Source organism: Phocoena sinus, chromosome 15 (assembly GCF_008692025.1).
Source record: "Phocoena sinus isolate mPhoSin1 chromosome 15, mPhoSin1.pri, whole genome shotgun sequence".
Taxonomy (NCBI): domain Eukaryota; kingdom Metazoa; phylum Chordata; class Mammalia; order Artiodactyla; family Phocoenidae; genus Phocoena; species Phocoena sinus.
The window spans coordinates 78,988,948-79,011,000 of record NC_045777.1 but is presented as its reverse complement, the minus strand read 5'-3'; the positions used below and the strand labels follow the sequence as shown (position 1 = coordinate 79,011,000).

At 46.0% G+C, this 22,053-nt stretch overlaps 1 protein-coding gene and 1 pseudogene across 2 annotated transcripts; one reads left to right on the top strand and one right to left on the bottom strand.

The window, feature by feature from the left end:
• Positions 1–1,974: 1,974 nt before the first annotated feature.
• Positions 1,975–20,098, bottom strand: BCL7B (BAF chromatin remodeling complex subunit BCL7B). 2 transcript variants are annotated; one of them, XM_032604203.1, is made up of 6 exons: positions 19,883–20,098; positions 16,740–16,815; positions 6,373–6,469; positions 4,003–4,173; positions 3,332–3,411; positions 1,975–3,076 (listed from the first exon to the last, which is right to left on the bottom strand). In XM_032604203.1, exons 1-6 carry the CDS (start codon positions 19,972–19,974, stop codon positions 2,984–2,986), a joined length of 609 nt encoding a protein of 202 aa, XP_032460094.1. In that variant the 5' UTR covers positions 19,975–20,098; the 3' UTR covers positions 1,975–2,983. The 2 variants fall into 2 exon arrangements, with proteins under 2 accessions (XP_032460094.1, XP_032460095.1); XM_032604204.1 differs by lacking the exon at positions 19,883–20,098 and adding an exon at positions 19,351–19,577.
• LOC116739665 lies at positions 6,477–8,595 on the top strand (annotated as a pseudogene).
• Positions 20,099–22,053: the final 1,955 nt, after the last annotated feature.

The following is a 22,053-nucleotide window of genomic DNA, read 5'->3' as shown; positions in this document are numbered from 1 at the left end:
ATCCTACTTCAATTATTTCTGGCCAAAACTACTACTGTAATGACTTTCTTCTTTAAAAATGTTTTAAACTACATTAAAATTATGTCTTTTTTCATGGTAAAATGGACATGGTTCCAAAAAGGAAACATACAGATGGAGTTAAGAAAACAAATAGTTCTACAAAAAGCAGCCCTGCAGTGCTCTCCCCCATCCACTTCCTGCTTCCCCAGGCACCCATTTTCAATACATTAAGCTGTTTCCTCTGGTATTTACCTCCCTATTTCTAAATAACATATATATTGCTGTTTTCTTTAGTTTTTCAGTTTTAATATTAGCTGTTGACTTTCGTCAGTGGAAGATGAGAACTTAGCCCTCTTATATCCCCCAGAAACACCATACACGTATACAAGCATATATAATTATGTTGCAATAGTTCAATCAATAGTGTATAACTTATGATTATGAATTATTCACAAATGATCCACATGGTGAACTGACTGCATTTCCTTTCTTCTTTTGTTTCCCCTGGTTTGCCTCATGTATTTTACTTTGTTTTCCATATACCTATCGCTGTTCTATCCTCAAACTCACAGAACTGTAAGTCTCCTCTTGATAAGTGCAAACATATCTGGATAAGGTTGGCAGGGTCCTTCCAACTTGCCCCCCTGCCTCCCTCTCTCTCCTCTCCATGGCATCTTGCTATGTCACTCCCCTGTTCTTGGCTTCTAATGGTTGGCTTCCTAAAGCCAACAGAGTAAAACCAAACTCTCTTGACGTGACCTTCAAGGCCCTCCACAATCTGTCCTGTGTTTCTGTTTCTTCCCTCAGACTCCTTCCTCTTCAGCAAAACTAGGTTTATCTAGGTTTCTTAATACTATTCCCCACTAAAAGGATCCTCTATTTGATTCTTTTCCAAAATCTGCCTGGTCACTTTTTATGGTCTCTTGGTCATTATACTTTCAATAGCTTCCTTTGTTTAAACAAATTAAGACATACTTCATGTACCACATATGATTCTAGTATCTGTGACATTAAAGTTTTTTAGTACCTGTTAAATTTTTAAGAAAAAAACAACTAAAGATGACGAAGAAACCAACTAGAGATGACAAAAAAAAAAGGCAACAGAATTAACTGGGATTCTAGTTTCATCCATGACACCTGGAGCCCCTAAGAGAAATGAGAGGAATCGCTTTAGGGAATACGGAAATGAAATTTTTTTTAATATTTATTTTAGTTGCGCCAGCTCTTTAAGTTGTGGCACGTGGGCTCCTTAGTTGTGGCATGTGAACTCTTAGCTGCGGCATGTGGGATCTAGTTCCCTGACCAGGGACCGAACCCGGGCCCCCTGCATTGGGAGCGTGGCGTCCTAACCACTGCGCCACCAGGGAAGTCCAGCAAATGAAATTCTTGGAGATATAGAATGTAGAATTCTTTTCCACCATGACTCTACTGTTTTCCTTTGGAATCGGGAGCAAAAAGGAACCCATGGACAAAGAGCAGACTTGTGATAGCCAGGGCCTTCGGGGGAGGGGCAAGCGGGGAGTGAGGGCTTAAAGGGCTTAAAGGGTATGGGTTTCCGTTTGAAGTGATGAAAATGTTTGGAGCTAGACAGTGGTGATGACTGCGCAATGCTGTGAATGTACTTAGTGCCACCGAACTGTGCACTTTAAAATGGTTAAAAATGGTACGTTTTATGGTTGTGTATTTACCATAATAAAACAAAAGTTAAAGAACAAAAGTCAGCCTCCTAAGGACCTGGAGCTGTACAGTGTACACAGGTTTTCATTTGGTGTAGGCAGGGACAGAAGTATAATTCCAAGTACATGACAACTTCAAATGGAGTCTCCAAATCATTTTCATCAGAATGTCACTCTGTGGGAGTGAAGACAATTGGCAGGGCCCAGCCCACAGTGACTTCGCTAGCACTCAGCCACCACGCCCCCCAGCCCCTGCCCTCCACAACCTTCAAGAATGAAGCGCTCAGCTACCAACAAGACATATTTCAAATAGTTTAATTTTAAAAATATTCTATTCGGTGCTAAAATATGTCTTCACTCACTGTTGCCCATTTCCATTTTCTTAAACTTTTTTGAAACAAAAAATAAAATCACGAGGTTCAATTAAACATGCAGATTTCAAAGAAAAGGGAACTTTCTAGAAAGTCTGAGCTGAAGGAGTACTGTGGGAATGGGTGCTGTTGTCAGAACCTCAAATTCTCGCTGGGGCAGAGTTTGCGGCAGGAGTGCTGGGGACCGTGGCGGGAGGCAGGGGATGCTGGAATGAAATGTCCAGGTGGAAACAACAAAAGCTGCACGTGCGTGTGCGTGTGTGTGTGTGTGTGCGCGTGCGCGCGCATGTGTTGGGGGAAGGGGATGGTTACAGTGGGGGACAAAGGACTGTCAGCAGCCAGAGAGCCCATGAGAGGCAGGATAACCTCAGGAATGGGCAGAAGTGCCAGGATAGCAAGAAATCTATATGGACTTTTCCACCCTCTCATGGAGCGAAGCCCTTCCCTTGCCTCCGGAGTCTACTCAGGCATTTTCCAACAGCAGCCTACAGGGCCCCTAGCCCTATGCGAGAAAGTCCATGAATCTACAGTCTCCATTCAATTCAAGTAAGCCCTAGGCACTCTCTTCTCTAGAGGATGCCTTCCATATCTCTTTCCTCTTGTAGAAGCACCAGCAGCTCAGTCCATAGGTTCCGGAGCAGAGACTGCTACCTGGAGGTGACAGATGAACCCTGGAGTGGCCGATGCTCCAGCCTACTTGGGGTGCAAAAAGGACAGGAGTGCTCCTCTTCTCAGGATCAAGCAGACACAGGTGCCAGGGACGGGAAGATGACGTTACGACCCCGAGTCCTATGTCAGCCTTCCAGCCCAGAAGGCTCCTATGTGCAGGCTCTGGAGCCCAGTGCTTGCCCTTAGCCCAGCAGCACAGCACAGCACAGCCAGAACCAGAATGCAAGAGAGGCCTGGGGCCAGGAGGCGAAGGGTGCCAGGGTGGTGCTAGCTTTCTGACGCTGTCTGCGGCACTGCGGGCTGGTCCACACAGAAGCGTTTCAGGGGAGGCGCGCCTGAGTCTTCCTCTTCCTCAGCAATCTAGAAGCAGCCAGAGCATGGAATCACAGGGCCACCCTTCTGAACCAGACCTCCCCTTCTACCCTAATTACAACCCGGAAGTCCATCCCCCACTGTCTCACAGATAACCAAACCTCTTCCCCTACCTTATAACCTGGAGCCCAGCGTCCGTGCTGCCTTCCCAACCACAGCGCATCCCGTGCTACAGAGCCAGTGCACGTTAACAGAGCCCTCACTTTTTTCTTAGAAACTGGGAAACCCAAAGCACCTCCCTACCTGTGTCTCTGATGGAACTGGTTCTTCCTTCGTGAGGGTGGGAGGTTCATCAGCAACTTCTGAGGCGGGCAGGGAGGGCTCTGCAAAAGCAAGGTCGCGTAGCTGCAGGGCCTCCCGAGGCAGGAGACCCCTGTGGGATCTCTGCCCCAAGCTGGGGGAGTGCTCCTGCAAGCTATGTGGAGACGCCTTGGTGAAGGGGCAACACAGGCCGCAGAGTCAATATACATTATAAGAAGAAATTCGCAGCGTCTAGTGCAAAGAGCACGAGCTCCGAAGTTAGAAGGAATGAAATGAGACACACAGTTCCACAAGTTACTAGCTGTGTGATCATGGCCAAGCAATTGAACTTTTCTAAGACTACTTCCTCATCTGTAAAATGGAGGTAACAGCTGCCATTTCATGGGGTTTTTGAGAGAATCATACCAGGCATCAAATATGAAAAGTGCCTTCCTTACAGAGAGCCTGGCGCTCAGTTGTGTTGCTGTTTTCTTTCTTCATTCTGTGAAAGGGGAAAATAAAACCATTCCCAAAATAGCCTCAAACAATTGACAAACGGCTTGAAGCTGCCAGCTCTGGGGCAACTTCTCTAACCTGTGACTCTAAAGAAGAGAAACATCAAGAGCAAGAGCAAGGCCCCTCCAAGACGCTCATTGGGGCCAACAGAGACTCACCCTCAAGGATCTCCTGGCCCAGGGTGGGGGGCTGGGAGTCATCTGTGCGGAAGTCGGAGGTGTGCGCTGGGCTCAGGGACTCGCTCTGCTGGGGGCTGGGGCTCGAGTTGGTGCTGCTGTCCACCTTGAGCTGATAGACATCAGACACGGAACTCTGGTTGCTGTTTTCATCTGAAAACCAAACATGACAAAGGCAACAGCTGAGGGTGGTCACTTTTGAGAGTAATTCAGTACAGAGCCAAGGGCCTGGTGTCTCTGCAGACAGCGTGGACACAGCCAGGCACACAGCGATCACGGCTGTAAACAGCCCCTGAACCAAAGGCAGACATTCTCGGGTCTTCTGTGCACTGCAACTTACCAACAAGAGTCTAAATTGATTAATTTAAGCCTGTTCTATCTTATGACACATATTCTAAGCACCACAAGATGCAGCCAGAATCTTTAAGTTTATGCAACATTTATATTTCAGGAAGGTCAAGATATGCTTATTAATCCCTTCTTTATTAATCACCACTTATAGCTGGGACCTGGTATTTTCCCACTGTCCAGTGAAGGGAGGAACACATCTGTGCCTCTCAACCTTTCTCACAATACAAGAGGTGTAGAAAATGAGAGTCTGTCTGCTATTCTCGGCTGTCTGAAGGAGGGTGATAGCGTCTGGAGGTGGTCAGCTCGGGCCCTTGCACCTGCCTAGGCTCCATCTCACCGCCTCAAGGACCGTGGGATCCCACCTGGGAAGCGCTGTCTGAAGGATTAAAGTCACCACCTAAGTTAAAAATACAGAGTCAGCAGGACCTTCCTCTCCCTGACCTCCAGCAGCCAGTCACCAAATCTGCCCCACCCACTGCCCTGACTCGGCCTGTGCCCATTCCTTCCTCTCCCGTGGCCTCAGCTCAGCCCTCATGATCTCTCGCCTGGCCTCCAGCCACAGCTACCCAACTGCCCTTCCTGCAGTCTCAGGCACCCCCACTGGACCTCATACCACTGCCAGAGTGATCTTTCTAAACCCTTGTCGGCTCCCCACTGCCCACGAGATGGCCCTATCCCAACCTACAAACTCCCTTCGGATCTCCAGGCTCACCACCTGCTGTTCTTCCCCATGTACCCTGGCTCCTGCCAAACTGGACTCTAACCTAAGAGCAGCTTCAAGTAGCAGTGTCTGCTATGACATGCTCCTTCCGGTCTTCCTGCAAAGGCCCTAGACATGCCAACGTTCAGCTCAGGCATCACCTCCTCCACAGAGCCTCGTGTCCCAGGCTCCCTTGGGTGGAAATGACCACCCTCTCCTTTATGCTCCTGCTGTTTCCTGTGCACACCTGCATTTACTATATTACACACCAGTCTCCCTCCATTACACTCTGTGCAGACAGGCTCTGTGGCTTACTGGTCCTTGAATCTCCAGTGCAGTACACAGTACCTGGCACATAGTAGGAGTTCAATTAAACGTTCAATGAACAAAAAGGATAAGATAGTGCCCAGACTGAGGAAATGGAGCCTCCCATTGTCTCCCAGAGCTTTATGATGGAACATCTCACACAGCTAGAGAACATTTCCCTTGTATCCTCTTCCTGTACCACACTGACCTTGCAGGGGTTGGGGGAGAAGTGAGGAGGGGATACCTGGTCACTCCCAGTCTAGTTCCGAAGAGAAAATTGTAAGCCCTTTCTAGTCTTTATCCTACAATGACCACCACCTTCTATACTAAAATGGAAGTAGCATTTTATCACAAAAAAGAATAAAGCTCTGTCACTCTTCTGCTTAGGCAAATACTTTTCTTCTCCAAGCATCAGTTTTCTGAAATAGGGATGACGATAACTGCCTGGTTTATATCACAGGCTAATGTAAAGATAACAATGAGAAACTGAAGTGAAAGTGCTTCGTAAACAGTAGCGGCCACACAGGGATAAAAGGTAAGGTTATGAATGTAGTGCTGACTCAGGCAGGACGTCTACCGAAGACTGGTTTAGGAGGCAGAGCTTGGGCTAAGGGTGGATGGGTAGATGCCCCGGCATGGGCGGGGGGGGGGGGGTCTCCTCTGAGGCAGTCTCATCAAATACACAGTCTAAAGAAAAGAGCTTCTGATCCAGAAAACCGGGACCCACCATGGGGTCTGCCACCTACAAGTGATGTGACTTTAGATATGTAACCTCACCTCTCTGAGCCTCAGTTTCCGTAACTGGAAAGTGAGGAGACTGTGGTCTCTCTTGCAGGGTTATTGTGAGGTTTAAATGAAAAGGCTTCCATAAAGTGCCCAGGAAGATACCAGCAAAACAGTAGGCACTGAAATGACACACAGACTATTCTTCTGATTACTAATGGGTCATCTAAATTTTCATTTTCCTGCAAGGAAGACATATGGATGCAACTCACCCTGGAATTCAAGAAGGAGAGAGGAATTGGCTGAGGCATCAGAGGGAAAGCCATTAGGTTCCCGGGCTGCTGAACTGTTCGATTTTGACTTTTCTTTCTAGAAAAGGAAAAAAAGAGGAATATGACAGAGCCAAGCAGAAGACTCACAGAGAGAGAGAAGGTGCTGAGACACCAGAGAGGTCTGGATTAGGAACAGGAGGAACAACAGCGGTTTCAGAATCCAGGACCCGAGGAATAACAGGATCCTGGACAAGGTGTCCCCGGGCCTCAGTGATTCTGTCAGTAAAATGGACCCTTCCAGTGCTAATATCATGAATCGCAAGTGAGAGGCAGATACATGTCTTCCACTAGAGCTCCCTGTAGGACTCTTCTGCTTTCTGCCCTGATGAGAATGCTCTATCCAGTCCTTCCCTACATGCATGGGTGAGAAACACATAATACCCATTTGAGAAAGATCCCTGTTTTAGTAGCACAGTAGGGAAGAAAAAAAAAGTGAAAGAAGAAAGGACCTCTGACTGGACAAAGGAAGGAGTCACTTTATATGTAATGCAAGCAGTGACAGGACAAGGGGCCCCTGCTAGCTCTATTCCTCACCAATCCACCACATCCACTCAAAATGATCTCCCGTGTCCACCTTTGCCTTCAAGCAGGATGCAGGTTACACATGTGGGGGAACCACAGTGGGAAGGTAAGCACTAGCTTGCAACAAACAAGGAAATAATCCACAGGACAGGAAATCATCAATCCAAGCATTTGCAAATGAGAGCATCCCAAGAGCCAAAAGTTCAAACCTGAATAATCTCAAATTTACTAATTCATACTTTTTATACTTGCCTATTTATTGTACGTGCATCATACTAGTAATACAACTTAGTGTTTCTTAATACTCTCAATACTAGCTCGGCAATAAATCAACTGTACACATACATGCAGCCCTTCCCTTCATTTTTTCATATACAGACATAATTTTGATGTAATTACACTTTACCATTTTACTGCAGAGGCTACATAAACATGATTTTTACTAGCTGCACAATATTCCAGATATCATAATCACTTAATCACTACTCAACCAGTGGACATTTAGCTTTACCTGATTTAGGATTGTTTTTGTTTATTGCTAGTAGGAATAAACCCACAATGCTCAACTTTCACTTTTTCCTGGATTATGTGACTAAATTCACAAAAAAAATTCCTTCTAGATCAAAAAGTATAAACTAAACGTATTTTTCTTAGTATATACTGTGGCTCACTCACCACTCTCTACAAGGAGGTTGGCAATATATTTGAGTATGAGCATCACGGCACCCATGCCAACACTTGGCTTTATCATTATTTTTTTCTGATCTCTCATTTATCTTTATTTTAATGATTCTGGGCTCACATAAAATATTCATTCACTATAAGAAATTCTGAAAATACAGAAAAAGAAATGAAAATCACCTGTACAGCCCGAGACAACCGATACAACATACATCTGTATGAAAATGGCCCATGATTCAGCATTCTAACTTGCTCCCCCTCCCCCATTCACCATATTAAAAACATTTTTCTCTGCGAACATGGCGCTGTGAGTGGTGCGGAGCGTGTGGGCCATGGTCTGCAGCCTGCGCGCCGCCTCTGTGCCCAACACGCCCTGCCCACTGCGGCCCCAGGGACTGCAGGCGGGCACCGACCGGGCGCTGCTCACCGGACCCGCTCTGCTGTCGGGTTGTAAATTCACAGACAAACATGAATGGGTAACAACAGAAAATGATGTTGGAACAGTGGGAATCAGCAATTTTGCACAGGAAGCTTTAGGAGATGTTGTTTACTGTAGTCTGCCTGAAGTTGGAACAAAATTGAACAAACGAAGAATTTGGTGCTTTGGAAAGTGTGAAAGCTGCGAGTGAACTCCACTCTCCTCTATCAGGAGACGTAACAGAAAAGAATGAAGCTCTAGCAGAAAATCCAGGACTTGTCAACGAATCTTGTTATGAAGATGGTTGGCTGATCAAGATGACACTCAGTAAGCCTTCAGAACTAGATTAACTAATGAGTGAGGAAGCATATGAGAAATACATAAAATCTATTGAGGAGTGAAAATGGAACCCCTAAATAAACTAGTTTGAAACAACTTAATCTAGCATAGCTGTCTTAAATTAGTGGTGGATAGATTTTTTAAAAGCAACTTTTAGGGCTTCCCTGGTGGCACAGTGGTTGAGAGTCCGCCTGCCAATGCAGGGGCACGGGTTCGTGCCCCGGTCCGGAAGATCCCACATGCCGCAGAGCGGCTGGGCTCGTGAGCCATGGCTGTTGAGCCTGCGCGTCTGCAGCCTGTGCTCCCCAACAGGAGAGGCCACAGCAGTGAGCGGCCGGCATACCGCAAAAAAAAAAAAAAAAAAAAAAAAAAAAGGCATCTTTTAGCAAAAGAAACGACTTTCAACAATGTTGCCTGAAGAAAATACCCCTTAACTTCCTCATGATTTCTGATAAACACTCTGCATCTTTTTCACAACACCCTATGATTTTTAGGCTAGTCCCCAGTTATAATATTCAGAATTCCTGAAATTATCTGTGGTAAAACTAGTTATAAAAATTATGTAATTCAAGGATAACATTGTTAACTCTCTCTCTCTCTCTCTCTCTCCCTCTCTCTCTCTCTCTATATATATATATATAATATGTATATAGTAACTTGCTTCCAGCCATCCCTGGATTTAGGTCAAAAGACTCAATGAAATTGCCACTGGAAACAAATGGCAGTGGAGGAAAGTTTGTGAGCTGTACAGTGTCCAGTGAAGAACGTTACTCTCTTAATTCTGCAAAATATACTGTGTTTGCTGGTGCTACTTCTATACAGTAAAGCAACAGCCTTGCAGGAAAATAAGAAGCAGTTTAATAATAAAATATGCAACTTCCTAAAAAAAAAAATATTTTTTCTCTGCCATTGAATAATCTTCTATACCATCTTTTATAATGGTTACAGAGCTTTACAGTATACAGGTGCATGATAACTTAATGAATTCTCTACAATAAGATCTTCATTTTGCTTTTGCAATTTTTAAATACCACGAACAATAATATTGGGATGCTCAACACTACAGATGTACCTTGTACACATCATGATTATGTCCTGAGGATAAATTTCTAGAGATAAAACTTCTAGATCAAAGGCATAAATATTCTGAAAGCTTTTTCCCCCTCAGCTTTACTGAGGTATAACTGACAAATAAAATTGTAAGATATTTAAAGCGTACCCTGGGTTAATTTGATATACATATACACTGTGAAAGGATTCCAACCATCTGGTTAATTAAGCTTTTAAGTATACATATATGATCAACTTCACCTGTAGAAAGTTTGTCCCAATTTACTCTCCCATCAGCAGTGCCCCACTCCCTTATGTCCTTCACATGTTTTTCTTTACCAATTTGGTCATTTTCTATTTTTCCTAACCTAACTGGTCTATGCTAGTACCTTAGAAGATGGCACACTATCATGGACCACTGGAAGGTAGATAAACCGATGGACCTCAGGGCCCAGCTCAGAAACCAACACACACACTGTAAGAAGCCCTTCGGAGAGACAAAAGGAACTGAGTCCTGGGCAGGAGAACTTGAAATAGGAAAGGGCCAGGGTCTTATATGTGAGAAATGGGGAGGGGGTTGCTGGCAGTGTCCTTCCCCCACATGTACACACTACCCAAGAGATCTAGCGGCCTGACCTTTGGCCCTTATGGGTGTTGGCATCACCAGAGCCAGGGTTAGATGAAAAACAAAGGGTGACTCCAGAGCCCCCCCTAACTTTCACCCACCAGGTCCTTGGGCTGGACAAGGACGGCTGCTCCCAGATAAAGGCAGCAAGTGGAAGACTGGTACTAGGGAGTTCCCTGCGAGGCAGGGGAAGATGAGAGGGGAAAAGGGAAAGGCTGAACCCTGAGGCTAATCCCATCCCCTAAATCCATTTAGAGGAGGGAACACAAAGCCTCGGTTACACATTTCTAGCCAATGCAGCTCAGAGTCAAAAGGAATAAAAGATGAGTGCACAGAAAAAACCAACCAGACACTGGAGGAAAACAAGCACCGTGAAAGACAATAAACAGAACAAGCTATACCAGAAGAAGCAGACAAGTGGGACAGAAGAATTGAAATAAAACATAGCAAATCTCCTCAGAAAAATAAGGATGACACTGGAAAGTTGTTTTGAACAACCAACAACAAAGGAAATTTGGTATAAATAATAAACTCGTTCAAAATAAAAATTAAGTGAATGAGGGAATTCCCTGGCAATCCAGTGGTTAGGACTCGGCACTTCTGCTGCCTGAGGCCCAGGTTTGATCCCTGGGAAGGGAATTAAGATCCCACAAGCCAGCTGCACAGCGTGGAAAAAAAGAAAAAACAATTAAGTGAACGAGTTTATTAGCAGAAATAGAGCTGAAGAAAAGATTAATGAGCAAAAACTGGGTTGAGGGGCTTCCCTGGTGGCGCAGTGGTTGAGAATCTCTGCCTGCCAATGCAGGGGACACGGGTTCGAGCCCTGGTCTGGGAAGATCCCACATGCTGCAGAGCAACTAGCCCCGTGAGCCACAATTACTGAGCCTGCGCATCTGGAGCCTGTGCTCCGCAACAAGAGAGGCCGCGATAGTGAGAGGCGCGTGCACCGCAATGAGGAGTGGCCCCCACTAGCTGCAACAAGAGAAAGCCCTGGCACAGAAACGAAGAGCCAACACAGCCATAAATAAATTTTTAAAAAATTTTTTAAAAAAGGCAAAAAAAAAACAACTGGGTTGAGAAGTCAGAATATATGAGGACAGAATAAAGAGATGAAACAAACTAAAAGTTAAGAAATGAAGCTAGATGTCCACATTACAGGATATTCTTACAGAAGTTCCAGGTCAAACAGAAGAAATTCTAAAAGTTTCCAGGAATATAAAAGAATCACCTACAAAGAAATCAAGAATTAGACTGACATCAGATTTCTCAACAGAAAACTAGAAGCACGACAATTAATAGTTTCAAAATGTTGAAAGAAAATAATTTTTAACCTAGAATTTCATATACAGGTAAAATGATCAATTAAACATGAAAGTAAAACAAAGATATTTTCAGAAAGTTTTCTCCACACAAGCCCTCTTTGGCAAAACTCTTGAAGGGTGTATTCCAGCACGAAAAGAAATGAATCTAAGAGAAAGCAATAATAAATAGGTACAAAGGGTTAGTAAATAATTAGTAATGTTTACTTTGTCTAATTAAACAATGACTAAAACAAGAAATGTCTGTAAAAACAGAAATATCTGAACAGAATATCTGACCTGAAATTCCACTGAAAACTAAGGAGAGGGCAGGAATGAAAGTGGGGGTAGAGACCAGGGGTGGTTAAAAATGTGTTCAGGCTCAGAAGGGAAACACAGATTTTGATAAGCTTTATATACTGATACAGAAAAATAGTAAGTATAAGTCTTATTAGGTTAGAGATAGCCAATAAAAAAATTAAAAATAAAATGTGGAACTTTCAAATCAGAAGAAAATTTGTCTAGTCATCATGAGGTGAAGAGAGAAAAGAAAGTGTATCATGGCAGAAATCCTTGTCCATATAAGTAGAGTGTTTAGATGGTGACATTTTCACGGCCTTTCCGGCCCCTAAATGTGCCACAGCTATTATGAACACACATAGTTAGTATACATGTCCTGAGGAGACTTCTAGGAAACTCCTTAAATTCATGAAAATACCATTTGCCCATCCTTCTTCCACTCTCTTGCTGCCTTGAACTTGAATGTGTTGAATGATGGCTGGAGCTCAAACTTGGATACAAGGTCAAATATGAAGCAGAGGAAAATGGGCAATTGTTTAATGCATATAGAGTTTACCTCTGAATGATGAAGAGTTCTGGAGATGGATTACACAACAAAGTGAATGTATTCAACACTACTGAACTGTACACTTAAAAAACGGTTAAGATGGTAAATTTTATGATATGTGTATTTTACAATAGAAATAAAGTAAAATGAATAGAGAACCATTACTCTCTTAAATATAAATTATTAAAAAAAAAAAAAAAAAAGGTGGGACTTCCCTGGTGACGCAGTGGTTAAGAATCTACCTGCCGGGCTTCCCTGGTGGCGCAGCGGTTGAGAGTCCGCCTGCCGATGCAGGGGACACGGGTTCGTGCCCCAGTCTGGGAAGATCCCACGTGCCGCGGAGCGGCTGGGCCCGTGAGCCATGGCTGCTGAGCCTGTGCGTCTGGAGTCTGTGCTCCGCAACGGGAGAGGCCACAACAGTGAGAGGCCCACGTAACGCAAAAAAAAAAAAAAAAAGAATCTACCTGCCAACGCAGGGGACACAGGTTCGAGCCCTGGTCTGGGAAGATCCCACATGCTGCGAAGCAACTAAGCCCACGTGCCGCAACTACTGAAGCCCGTGGGCCTAGAGCCCATGCTCTGCAACAAGAGAAGCCACCGCAATGAGAAGCCCGACACCGCAACGAAGAGTAGCCCCCTCTCTCCACAACTAGAGAAAGCCCATGCACAGCAATGAACACCCAATGCAGCCAAAAATAAATAAATAAATTTATTTTTTTAAAAAAAGGAACAGAAAGGTTGCAAGAAACCTGGGTCCCTGGGGACTCTTAGAGTGGAAGTGCCACACCAGTCCTAGACTGCATATTTCTGTTCCTCTAAGAATAAAATAAAACTTTTTAAAACCATTACTACTTTGAGTTTTCTGTCACCCACAGCTAAACCTAATCCCAATATGCCCAATAAGCAGAAAAATGTAAAACGGGGAAAAACAGAATTACAAGACATACTGGGGAAACACAAGTCAAAAGAAGACAGGGTGTCTTCTAGAATATCTAGAATATCAATCAAAGAAGCCATGCAAATCAGAAAAGTAAAGAGGAAACCCAATACAAGAACAAGGAAAATACAAGAAATCAGAGGGGAATTTCCTGGCAGTCCAGTGGTTAGGACTCTGTGCTTTCACTGCCCGAGGGTCTGGGTTAAATCCCTGGTTGAGGAACTAAGATCCCACAAGCCTCAGGGCAAAAAAAAAGAAATCAGAAAAGAGGAAATCTAAATGAATAAAAAGTAAATCTGAAGAGATAAAATTGTCAACCTCCCTAGTGTTCAGAGAAATGCAAGATAAACAAAGAGATACCACTTTATGTCTATCAGATTGGCAGGATTTAGGAATTAGGAGTTAGATAATATCAGATGTTGCTGAAGATGTGGGAAACGGGAGCCCTGCAGCACAACTGGGGAAGTGTACTAACTATCCAGGTGCAGCTATTCAGGAGAGAGATCTGACGGCCAGCATCTAGTAAAAACAATCATGTATGTACAGCCAGTAACAGAGAAATCTCACTCCTGGGCATCTAATCCAGAGAAAACCTCCCACAAGTCCTCAAGGACAATGGTTTAAGGGATGTCCACCAGAGTCATCTGTGCTACCAAAAAAAGCTGGAGGCAACACACACAAACAGACCCATATTCGGACACTTGGAATATGACAAAGTTGGTTCTACAGAGCAGGAGGAAAACAGTCTTTTCAAGTGGTGGGACAAATGCATACCCACATGGAAAAAAGTGAAATTGGGCCCCTACTTCAAAATACACGAAAATCAACTCCAGGTGTGTTATAAATGGGAACAGGATAACAAGACTGTAGAAGATTATATGGAAGAATACCTTTGTGACCTCAAAGAAGGAACAGATTTAAGACATTTAAAAGCACTAATTATAGGGCTTCCCTGGTGGTGCAGTGGTTGAGAGTCCACCTGCCGATGCAGGGGACACGGGTTCGTGCCCCGGTCCGGGAAGATCCCACATGCCGCAGAGCAGCTGGGCCCATGAGCCATGGCCGCTGAGCCTGCGCGTCCGGAGTCTGCGCTCCGCAACGGGAGAGGCCACAACAGTGAGAGGCCCGCGTACCGCAAAAAAAAAAAAAAAGAATATATACTGGTACAATCACTTTGGAAACTAGCCGCTGAGCCTGCGCGTCCGGAGTCTGTGCTCCGCAACGGGAGAGGCCACAACAGTGAGAGGCCCGCGTACCGCAAAAAAAAAAAAAAAAGAATATATACTGGTACAATCACTTTGGAAACTAGTTTGGTATTCGCTAGTGTAGGTCAAAATACACATATCCTAAGACTTAGCTATTCTACTCCTAGGAATATATCCTAGGAAAACCCATGCACGTGTTGACCCATATACTGAATAAGAATGTCACAGGAACATTGTTCCTATTATCCCAAATGGGGAACAACCCAAATATTCATCTACAGGAGAATCAGAAAGATAAATTATGGTACAGTCCTATAATAAAACTCCATACAGGGACTTCCCTGGTGGTCCAGTGGCAAAGAATCTGCCTTACAATGCAGGGGACATGGATTCCATCCCTGGTCAGGGAACTAAGATCCCACATACCACGGGGCAACTAAGCCCGCATGCCACAACTACTGAGCTCACGCACCTCAACTAGAGCACGTATGCCACAACAAGAGAAGAGAAAACCCACGGGCCACAACTAGAGAGAAGCCCGCACGCCGCAACGAAAGGTCCTGCATGCCTCAACAAACATCCCGCATGCCGCAACTAAGACCCGATGCAGCCAAAAATAAAAATTAAATTAAATTAAAAACAAAAAAACCTCCATACAGCAATGAAAAGGAACAAACAGCTCCAAATACAACATGGATGATTTTACAAACATAACACTAGGCAAAAAAAGCAAGACATACAAAAATAGATACTTCATGATGCTGCTTATATAAAGTAAAAAATGTTTACAAATGACTAAAGAAGTGATCGTAAAAGCAAAAGTAGGAGAGTGATCTCCTCTAGAAGGGAGGGAGGGGGATGCTGGGAAGAGTTACAGAGCCTTCTGGGGGAGCTGGCAATGTCTATTTTTTGACCTAGGTGGTTTTTACAAGGGTATTAGCTTTATATTTTTTCACTATATACTAAATATGTTTTAGATACTTTTCTGTACGTGTTTTATTTTTTTGTTTGTTTTTTGTTTGTTTTTTTTGCGGTACGCGGGCCTCTCACTGTTGCGGCCTCTCCCGTTGCGGAGCACAGGCTCCGGACGTGCAGGCCCAGCGGCCATGGCTCATGGGCCCAGCCGCTCCGCGGCACGCGGGATCCTCCTGGACCGGGGCACGAACCTGCGTCCCGTGCATCGGCAGGCGGATTCTCAACCACCGCGCCACCAGGGAAGCCCCTCTGTACGTGTTTTGTATTTCAGATCTTTTCAAAACAATCAGGAAAAAAAGAGTTGGAGAAATCTGGGTGTTTATCACTCAGAGAATGTATAGATAAATGTGGTCACTGCACATAAGAGAATACAATGCAAGAGTAATGATAATAATTTTATTTACAATTACAGAAACATGCAGAGTTCTCAAAAACAGAATAGAGGTTTATAGCACAATGCTATATATAGATGCAAATTTTTTAAAAATACAAATATGAAACGCTATGTATTTTTCAAGAATATACAGGTGTCCAGAACTTCCCTGGTGGCACAGTGGTTAAGAATACGCCTGCCAATGCAGGCGACACGGGTTCCATCCCTGGTCTGGGAAGATCCCACATGCCGCGGAGTAAATGGGCCCGTGTGCCACAACTACTGGGCCTGCGCTCTGGAGCCCGTGAGTCACGGCCGCTGAACCCGCGCACCACAGCTACTAAAGCCCGCTCACCCTAGAGCCCGCACACCACAACTGCTGAAGCCTGCGCGCCTAGAGCCCGTGCTCCACAACAGGAGAAGCCACCGCAGTGAGAAGCCCGCGCACCACAACGAAGAGTAGCCCCTGCTCACCGCAACTAGAGAAAGCCCGTGCGCAGCAACGAAGACCCAATGCAGACAAAAATTAAAAAAAAAAGAATATACAGGTGTCCAAATAAACCCATGGAAGAGGAATTAGAAAGGCATATATACATATTAAACACATGATGTAATAAACTACAGTGGGCAGCAGGAGTCCACAAACTTTTTCTTACAGGGCCAGATAATAAATATCTTGGGCTTTGCAGGCCATTAGGTGTTATGGCAATTACTCAGCTCTGCCATTACAACTCAAAAGCAGCCACAAATAAGGAAACAAACAGGCATAGGTGTGTTCAAATAAAACTATATTGAATCACAGGGAGCAGGCCTGGGCTGTAGTTTGTCAAGCCCTGGAAAAGAGGAATGGGTTAAGGAAAGGGAATAAAGGGGGGGTAATAATAAAATAAGAGGCTTTGCGTGGACCAATGACAGAGGATGCCTTGAAGTATTTTCAACTAAATTCTGGGAAAATACATTCCATTATAATTAAGAGGCAATCAAAGAAAGAAAGAAGACGTTACCTTTTTGTTGTTTCGATTTTCTTCCACACTTACCTCCTTGTTGTCTGTCACGGGAACCCACTTAAATATCCTAAGGGACGTGTCACCCACAGTCACCCACTTTTTCTCCCTAAAACAAAGACACTTCTTAGAACTGATAAACAATAAAATAGATTTTCGGATCATAACTGTGCTTTCCCACTTCTCAGTAGATCATTCCTTCAATCTTAAGTGCTTTCTAAACTTCCTCTCCGTCAAATCATACCTTACCTTTCAGGACAAAATCATCCCTTCCAGAAACACTTTGCTATCAAATGCCTTTGGCTCTGAACCCTCTACTTGCCACCTTTGCTCATCCACAGTGTACCAAAACCTTTTGTTCCTCACAGCCTACAGCAGTACAGAGTATCAGCACATTTTCAAACTCAGGTATCTATCTGGCATAAACTTTATTTCCCCAAAACTAATTCAATTCCACTGATATTTATAGAGCCCTAATATACAAGGCCCAATAGGACATAAAGGATATGTAAGATAGGGTCCCTCTCTTGGGAACTCATAGCAATGAAAAGATAAGTAAAGAAAGCATTGTAACACGTGAAGGCGGCAAGGAAGAAGGCTGAAAGAGTGAGATCAGGATATCCCACGGAAGGCAGAACTCCTATGACTCCTGGGGAACTCTGGATTGAAACACGATGCTATTTAAAAATAATCACAGGAGCAGAACAGGATGCTTCCAACTAACAGACCTGAGCCTCACACTGGCTTCTGGAAGAGGTGAAGGCCAAGCCGCCATGGAAAGACTGCTTTAAGGTTTCATTTTACAAGAGGTTACTTTTGAGATGAGCCTTAAAAAATGAGTAGTTGTTCTCCCCACCCCGCACATACCTGGGGAGGGAAAGGCAAGTGACATTGTTCAATAAGAGTGTAGACTATGAACGGCCAGAGTTGGGGAGTCTGGAGTATGACTTCTGCAAGTTTCGCATCCCAACTTGAGGACAAAAAAGCAAAAATAGTAACTGCTGGTACTGCTGCTGTTGGTGATGCTATTCAGCAAATGGTAACATCACAGAAAGGTAGAGACTATGATGTAACAGAAAGAAGAATGAACTAAAGACTTAGGCAACTGGAATTAATTCCTGGACAAGCCACTCATTTATTCCTCATTTACTCAAAAACATTTAATATTCAAGAACCTATGCTAAGTCTTGGGCACACAGGGAACAAGATGCACAGTCCTGACCCTCACAGACCCGAAATTCCAACTGGAAACAGACATCACACAACTCATCTCACAGTTAGAAACCTAATCACTAGGTTTAACCATATCAAACTGCCGCTTCTGCTGGTTAAAAAGGCAAATACAGGCGCTGTCTTATGCTTCGACCTAATACAATTGTGGAAAGTTCCAGTAGGGGACCTGATTTAGACTGGGGATCTTGAAAGGTGTCCTTGAGGAAGCAACTGGAGAGCAGAACTAGGAGTTAACTAGGCAAGGGGGAGGAGAGGGTAGAGGAAGGACACCAGGTAGCAGAAACAGAAGTGTGGCCCCAACTGAAAGATGGCCAGCATCCTGGGAAAGAGGGCAGTTTGAACCAGTCTGGTGGGGCAAGAAGGATCATCTTTGGTCTTTATCCTAAGAGCAAGAAGAGATCAATGAAGCATTATTTCCTAAGCAGAGGAGTGCTAGAAGATTCACCCTTGAGAAAAATACAATGTGATGAATGGACTGGGGAATAAGCCAGTCCTGAAGCAGGCAGATCATAGGGAAGTTGGTACAAGAGTTCTGGGTGAGAGAATATGCTCATCTGCCCTAGGCTGCAGGTGAGGACAGAGATGGCCAGAAGAGAAAGGTATGCCCATTTTTAGGTTGCCCAAAAAAACCTAGAAGGATGAGATTTGGAGGGGAAAAATCATTAATTAGTTAACTAGTATTTATGAGTCCAACTATATATCAAGCCCTTATTGATAAAGAGTTAAGGAACTTGATCTTGTAGAGAAATGGACAAATAAACACGAAAATAAAGTCCAAGGTAATGACCCTAAAGGGAGTGGAGGGACTTCCCTGGTGGCGCAGTGGTTAAGAATCCGCCTGCCAATGCAGGGGACATGGTTCAAGCCCTGGTGGGGGAAGATCCCACATGCCACGAGCAACTAAGCCCGTGGGCCACAACTACTAAAGCCGGCGCGCCTAGAGCCCGTGAGCCACAACAAGAGAAGCCACCGCAATGAGAAGCCCACCCACCACAACGAGAAGCCCACGCACCACAAGGAAGAGTAGCCCCCGCTCGCTGCAACTAGAGAAAAGCACCCAGGCAGCAACGAAGACCCAACACAGCCAAAAATAAATAAATTAATTTTAAAAAAAATAATAAAGGGAGTGGAGAGTGAAGGGCAGGAGAACTTGGAGAAGGCTTCCTGGAGGGAGCTAACACCTACCCGGACTTTAAAATTATTAGTAGTAATCAGCTAGAGAAAAGTACTCAAGAAGTTGGCGCAAACAGTTGGCTGTGAAAATTGAAGGTGATAACGCATCACTGTTTCTGGTACAAAATAGGCGGTCAACCGGCGCCTGCAACGAACGCTACAGGAGCCGTTTCCAAACGAAGGGTAGATCCTGACTCCTCTACTAACAGCTCCCAGGCCATCAAGAGAAAATGCCTACCCAGCTCGCTCGTGTGGGTCCATATTAGGCGAAACACAGGGTTTTAATTCCAATAACCACTTGGTCCCGTGGCATGCAGGTTTTCCGAGAAGCTCTCACCTAACTTAGACTTCATACGTAGAGCGCTCAGTCTGGCCAACGGGAAATTCTCAGAGATTGTTAGCTATTATACCGGACAGTTCAGAACGCAAAAGGCTCCCGAGGCAGGCGGGCGCCGGAACGAGGCCCGCGCGAGTACCGGCGTGCGAACCAGGTCCCATTGACCGAGCGCCGCCAAACGCCCGCAGCTCCCCCGGGCGCCGCGCTGCCCTAGGGCAGGTGGGCGGACCCGCGGGCCGGGCGACCCGCTGATTGGTTGCGGCTGGCGCGCCCTCTGACCTCACGCCGACGCGAGCGGCACCCTCCTCCCGCCTTCTCCGCTCCCCCTTCCCCCAAGCGCCCGCCGGTCGGCTCCCACCCCACACGCCAGTTCACCGCCGCTCTGGGCCTGGGCCGGCGTCCCCCTCCAGCACCCTCGGCCCTGGCCCCTCACCATTTCCGCACTTTCTCGATGGCCGCCATCACCTTCTTGATGTCATCCTTGGCCCGGCTGCGGGTCTCGGCCCGGACAGACCGGCCCGACATGGCGTCAGTGGGAACGGCGGGGGCCGGGGCACTGCTCCCAAGGCACCGGGAATCGCGCGCCTCACGCGCCGCCGCCCGCCCGGCGCAAACAGCGTCACCGCGGCCGTCGCCCCCTCCGTGCGCGCGTGCGCGAGGAAGCGCGCGCACCCGCCCTCCCCATGGGGCTCGAGGCATCAGCGCGCCTGCGCGCCCAGTCTCAGGTGCCCCACCCCGGGCGTCCCACCCAACGTGCCCCGCCCTGGTCGTCCCACCCGGGGCGTCCCCGAGTCCAGTGAGCTTCCAAGCAGGCCTGGGTAAGCGGGCGAGCTGGTGGCACGTGCTGTGTGCAGCGTGTGGTGGGAGGCTCTTTCCCAGGGGAGCATCTTAATCCTCTGGACAGGGCTGCCGCCATAACCTATATTTTATGGGCTTGACCCTAACGTTACTGAGGGTCTGCACCATCCTGTCCTGCTGCCGCTCCTGTCTGGGGCCCTGGCTCCCCAGATAACACCATTGTGCTCCAACTACAGAGAATTTCACACCTTTAGTATGCCTTCCAACGTTTGCACACATCTGTTCCCCACCTGGAATTCTGTCTCTTCACCTAATGACCACTTTTCCAACATCCCGTTTGAACTACGACAGGTCTTCCTCTGATATCCTTGGGTGCCACCTAGTGCATCCTTGACACTACATCAGCAGTCCCCAACCTTTTTGGCACCAGGGACTGGTTTCATAGAAGACGATTTTTCCGGGGCGGGGGCGGGGGTGGGGGTTGATGGTTCAGGCGATAATGCGAGCGATGGGGAGCGGCAGATGAAGCTTCACCCGCTCGCCCGCCCTACTCACCTCCTGCTGTGCAGCACAGTTCCTAACAGGCAGAGGACCAGTACTGGTCCATGGCCCTGTGGTTGGGGACCCCTGCTCTACATTACTGTCTCATTTAATTCAGCAATTGGTGATTATATGATGCCTGCCTTGTGCAAGACTCCATGCTCAGTGCTGAGGACAAAATCTGGGGTTTTGCTTTCAATGAGCTTCCAGTTTAGTAGAACATGCAGACCAGAAAACAGGCATTTAAAATGTCATTTTAGGGGACTTCCCTGGTGGCGCAGTGGTTAAGAATCCGCCTGCCAACGCAGGGGACACGGGTTCCAGCCCTGGTCCGGGAAGATCCCACATGCCCTGGAGCAACTAAGCCCGTGCGCCACAACTACTGAGCCAGCGTGCCACAACTACTGAAGCCTGCGCGCCTAAAGCCCGTGCTCTGCAACAAGAGAAGCTACCACAATGAGAAACCCATGCACCCCAACAAAGAGTAGCCCCTGCTCGCCGCAACTAGAGAAAGCCCACACTCAGCAACAAAGACCCAACGCAGCCAGAAATAAATAAATTTTTAAAATAAAATGCCATTTTATAAACGCTAGGCTAAGAGAGGTATTGTACAAGGTGCTATGACAACCCTAATCTAGATGAGGGGTGTCTAGAGGCATCTGGGGAAAAATGACCTTGAAGTTGAACTTTGAGAATACAGTAGGTGCAATTGCTCTAAGTCCTGTGTCCACAGACACTGTAGATGCTCAGTAGGTGTTTGGGTGAATGTTCAACCTTCAGTGCAGCTCCCTAGTCTTCCCACAGCACCCTAGGCATTTATTGATGCTTGCAGTATGCAGAGAGGGTCCTGGAGCAACCGCTTCAGGAAACATAAAGGAAGTAAGTGACAGTTTGCACTGCTTGGTAGCAGCTACTTCTTTCAGCTCTAGAGGAACTTCCTTCTGTGTGCCCAGAGAAATGTCTAGCTAACCCTGAACTTGACATAGCCTCTGTAACTGTTCACCCTTTCATAATCCACCAACATCATGGCTCGATAAGCATTTGAGGAGTGGAAGAGCTGAACTAGCATGTGGAGGGAAGGACGATTCTAGAAATAACGGGATCAAAGGCGGCATGTCTGTTTCTCAAAGCCACTGATCCAAAATAACTGAACCAAAGAACTATCTGAGCACCTGCTATATGCCCTGCAGCAGTGGACGCTGGGTGACGCAAAGATGAGTAAGACACACTCCCTGCCCTTTGGGCGAGGATAAGGAAAGCAAGAGG

Bases quoted from the DNA above. Each gene is read 5' to 3' on its own strand.
- BCL7B (XM_032604203.1), bottom strand. From the start codon at position 19,974: ATGTCGGGCCGGTCTGTCCGGGCCGAGACCCGCAGCCGGGCCAAGGAT. The intron at 16,816-19,882 runs GTGAGGGGCCAG...TCTTTGTTTTAG, and splicing joins ATCGAGAAAGTGCGGAAATG to GGAGAAAAAGTGGGTGACTG. The intron at 3,412-4,002 runs GTGAGTCTCTGT...TTGCTTTTGCAG, and splicing joins GGGCCAGGAGATCCTTGAGG to AGCCCTCCCTGCCCGCCTCA.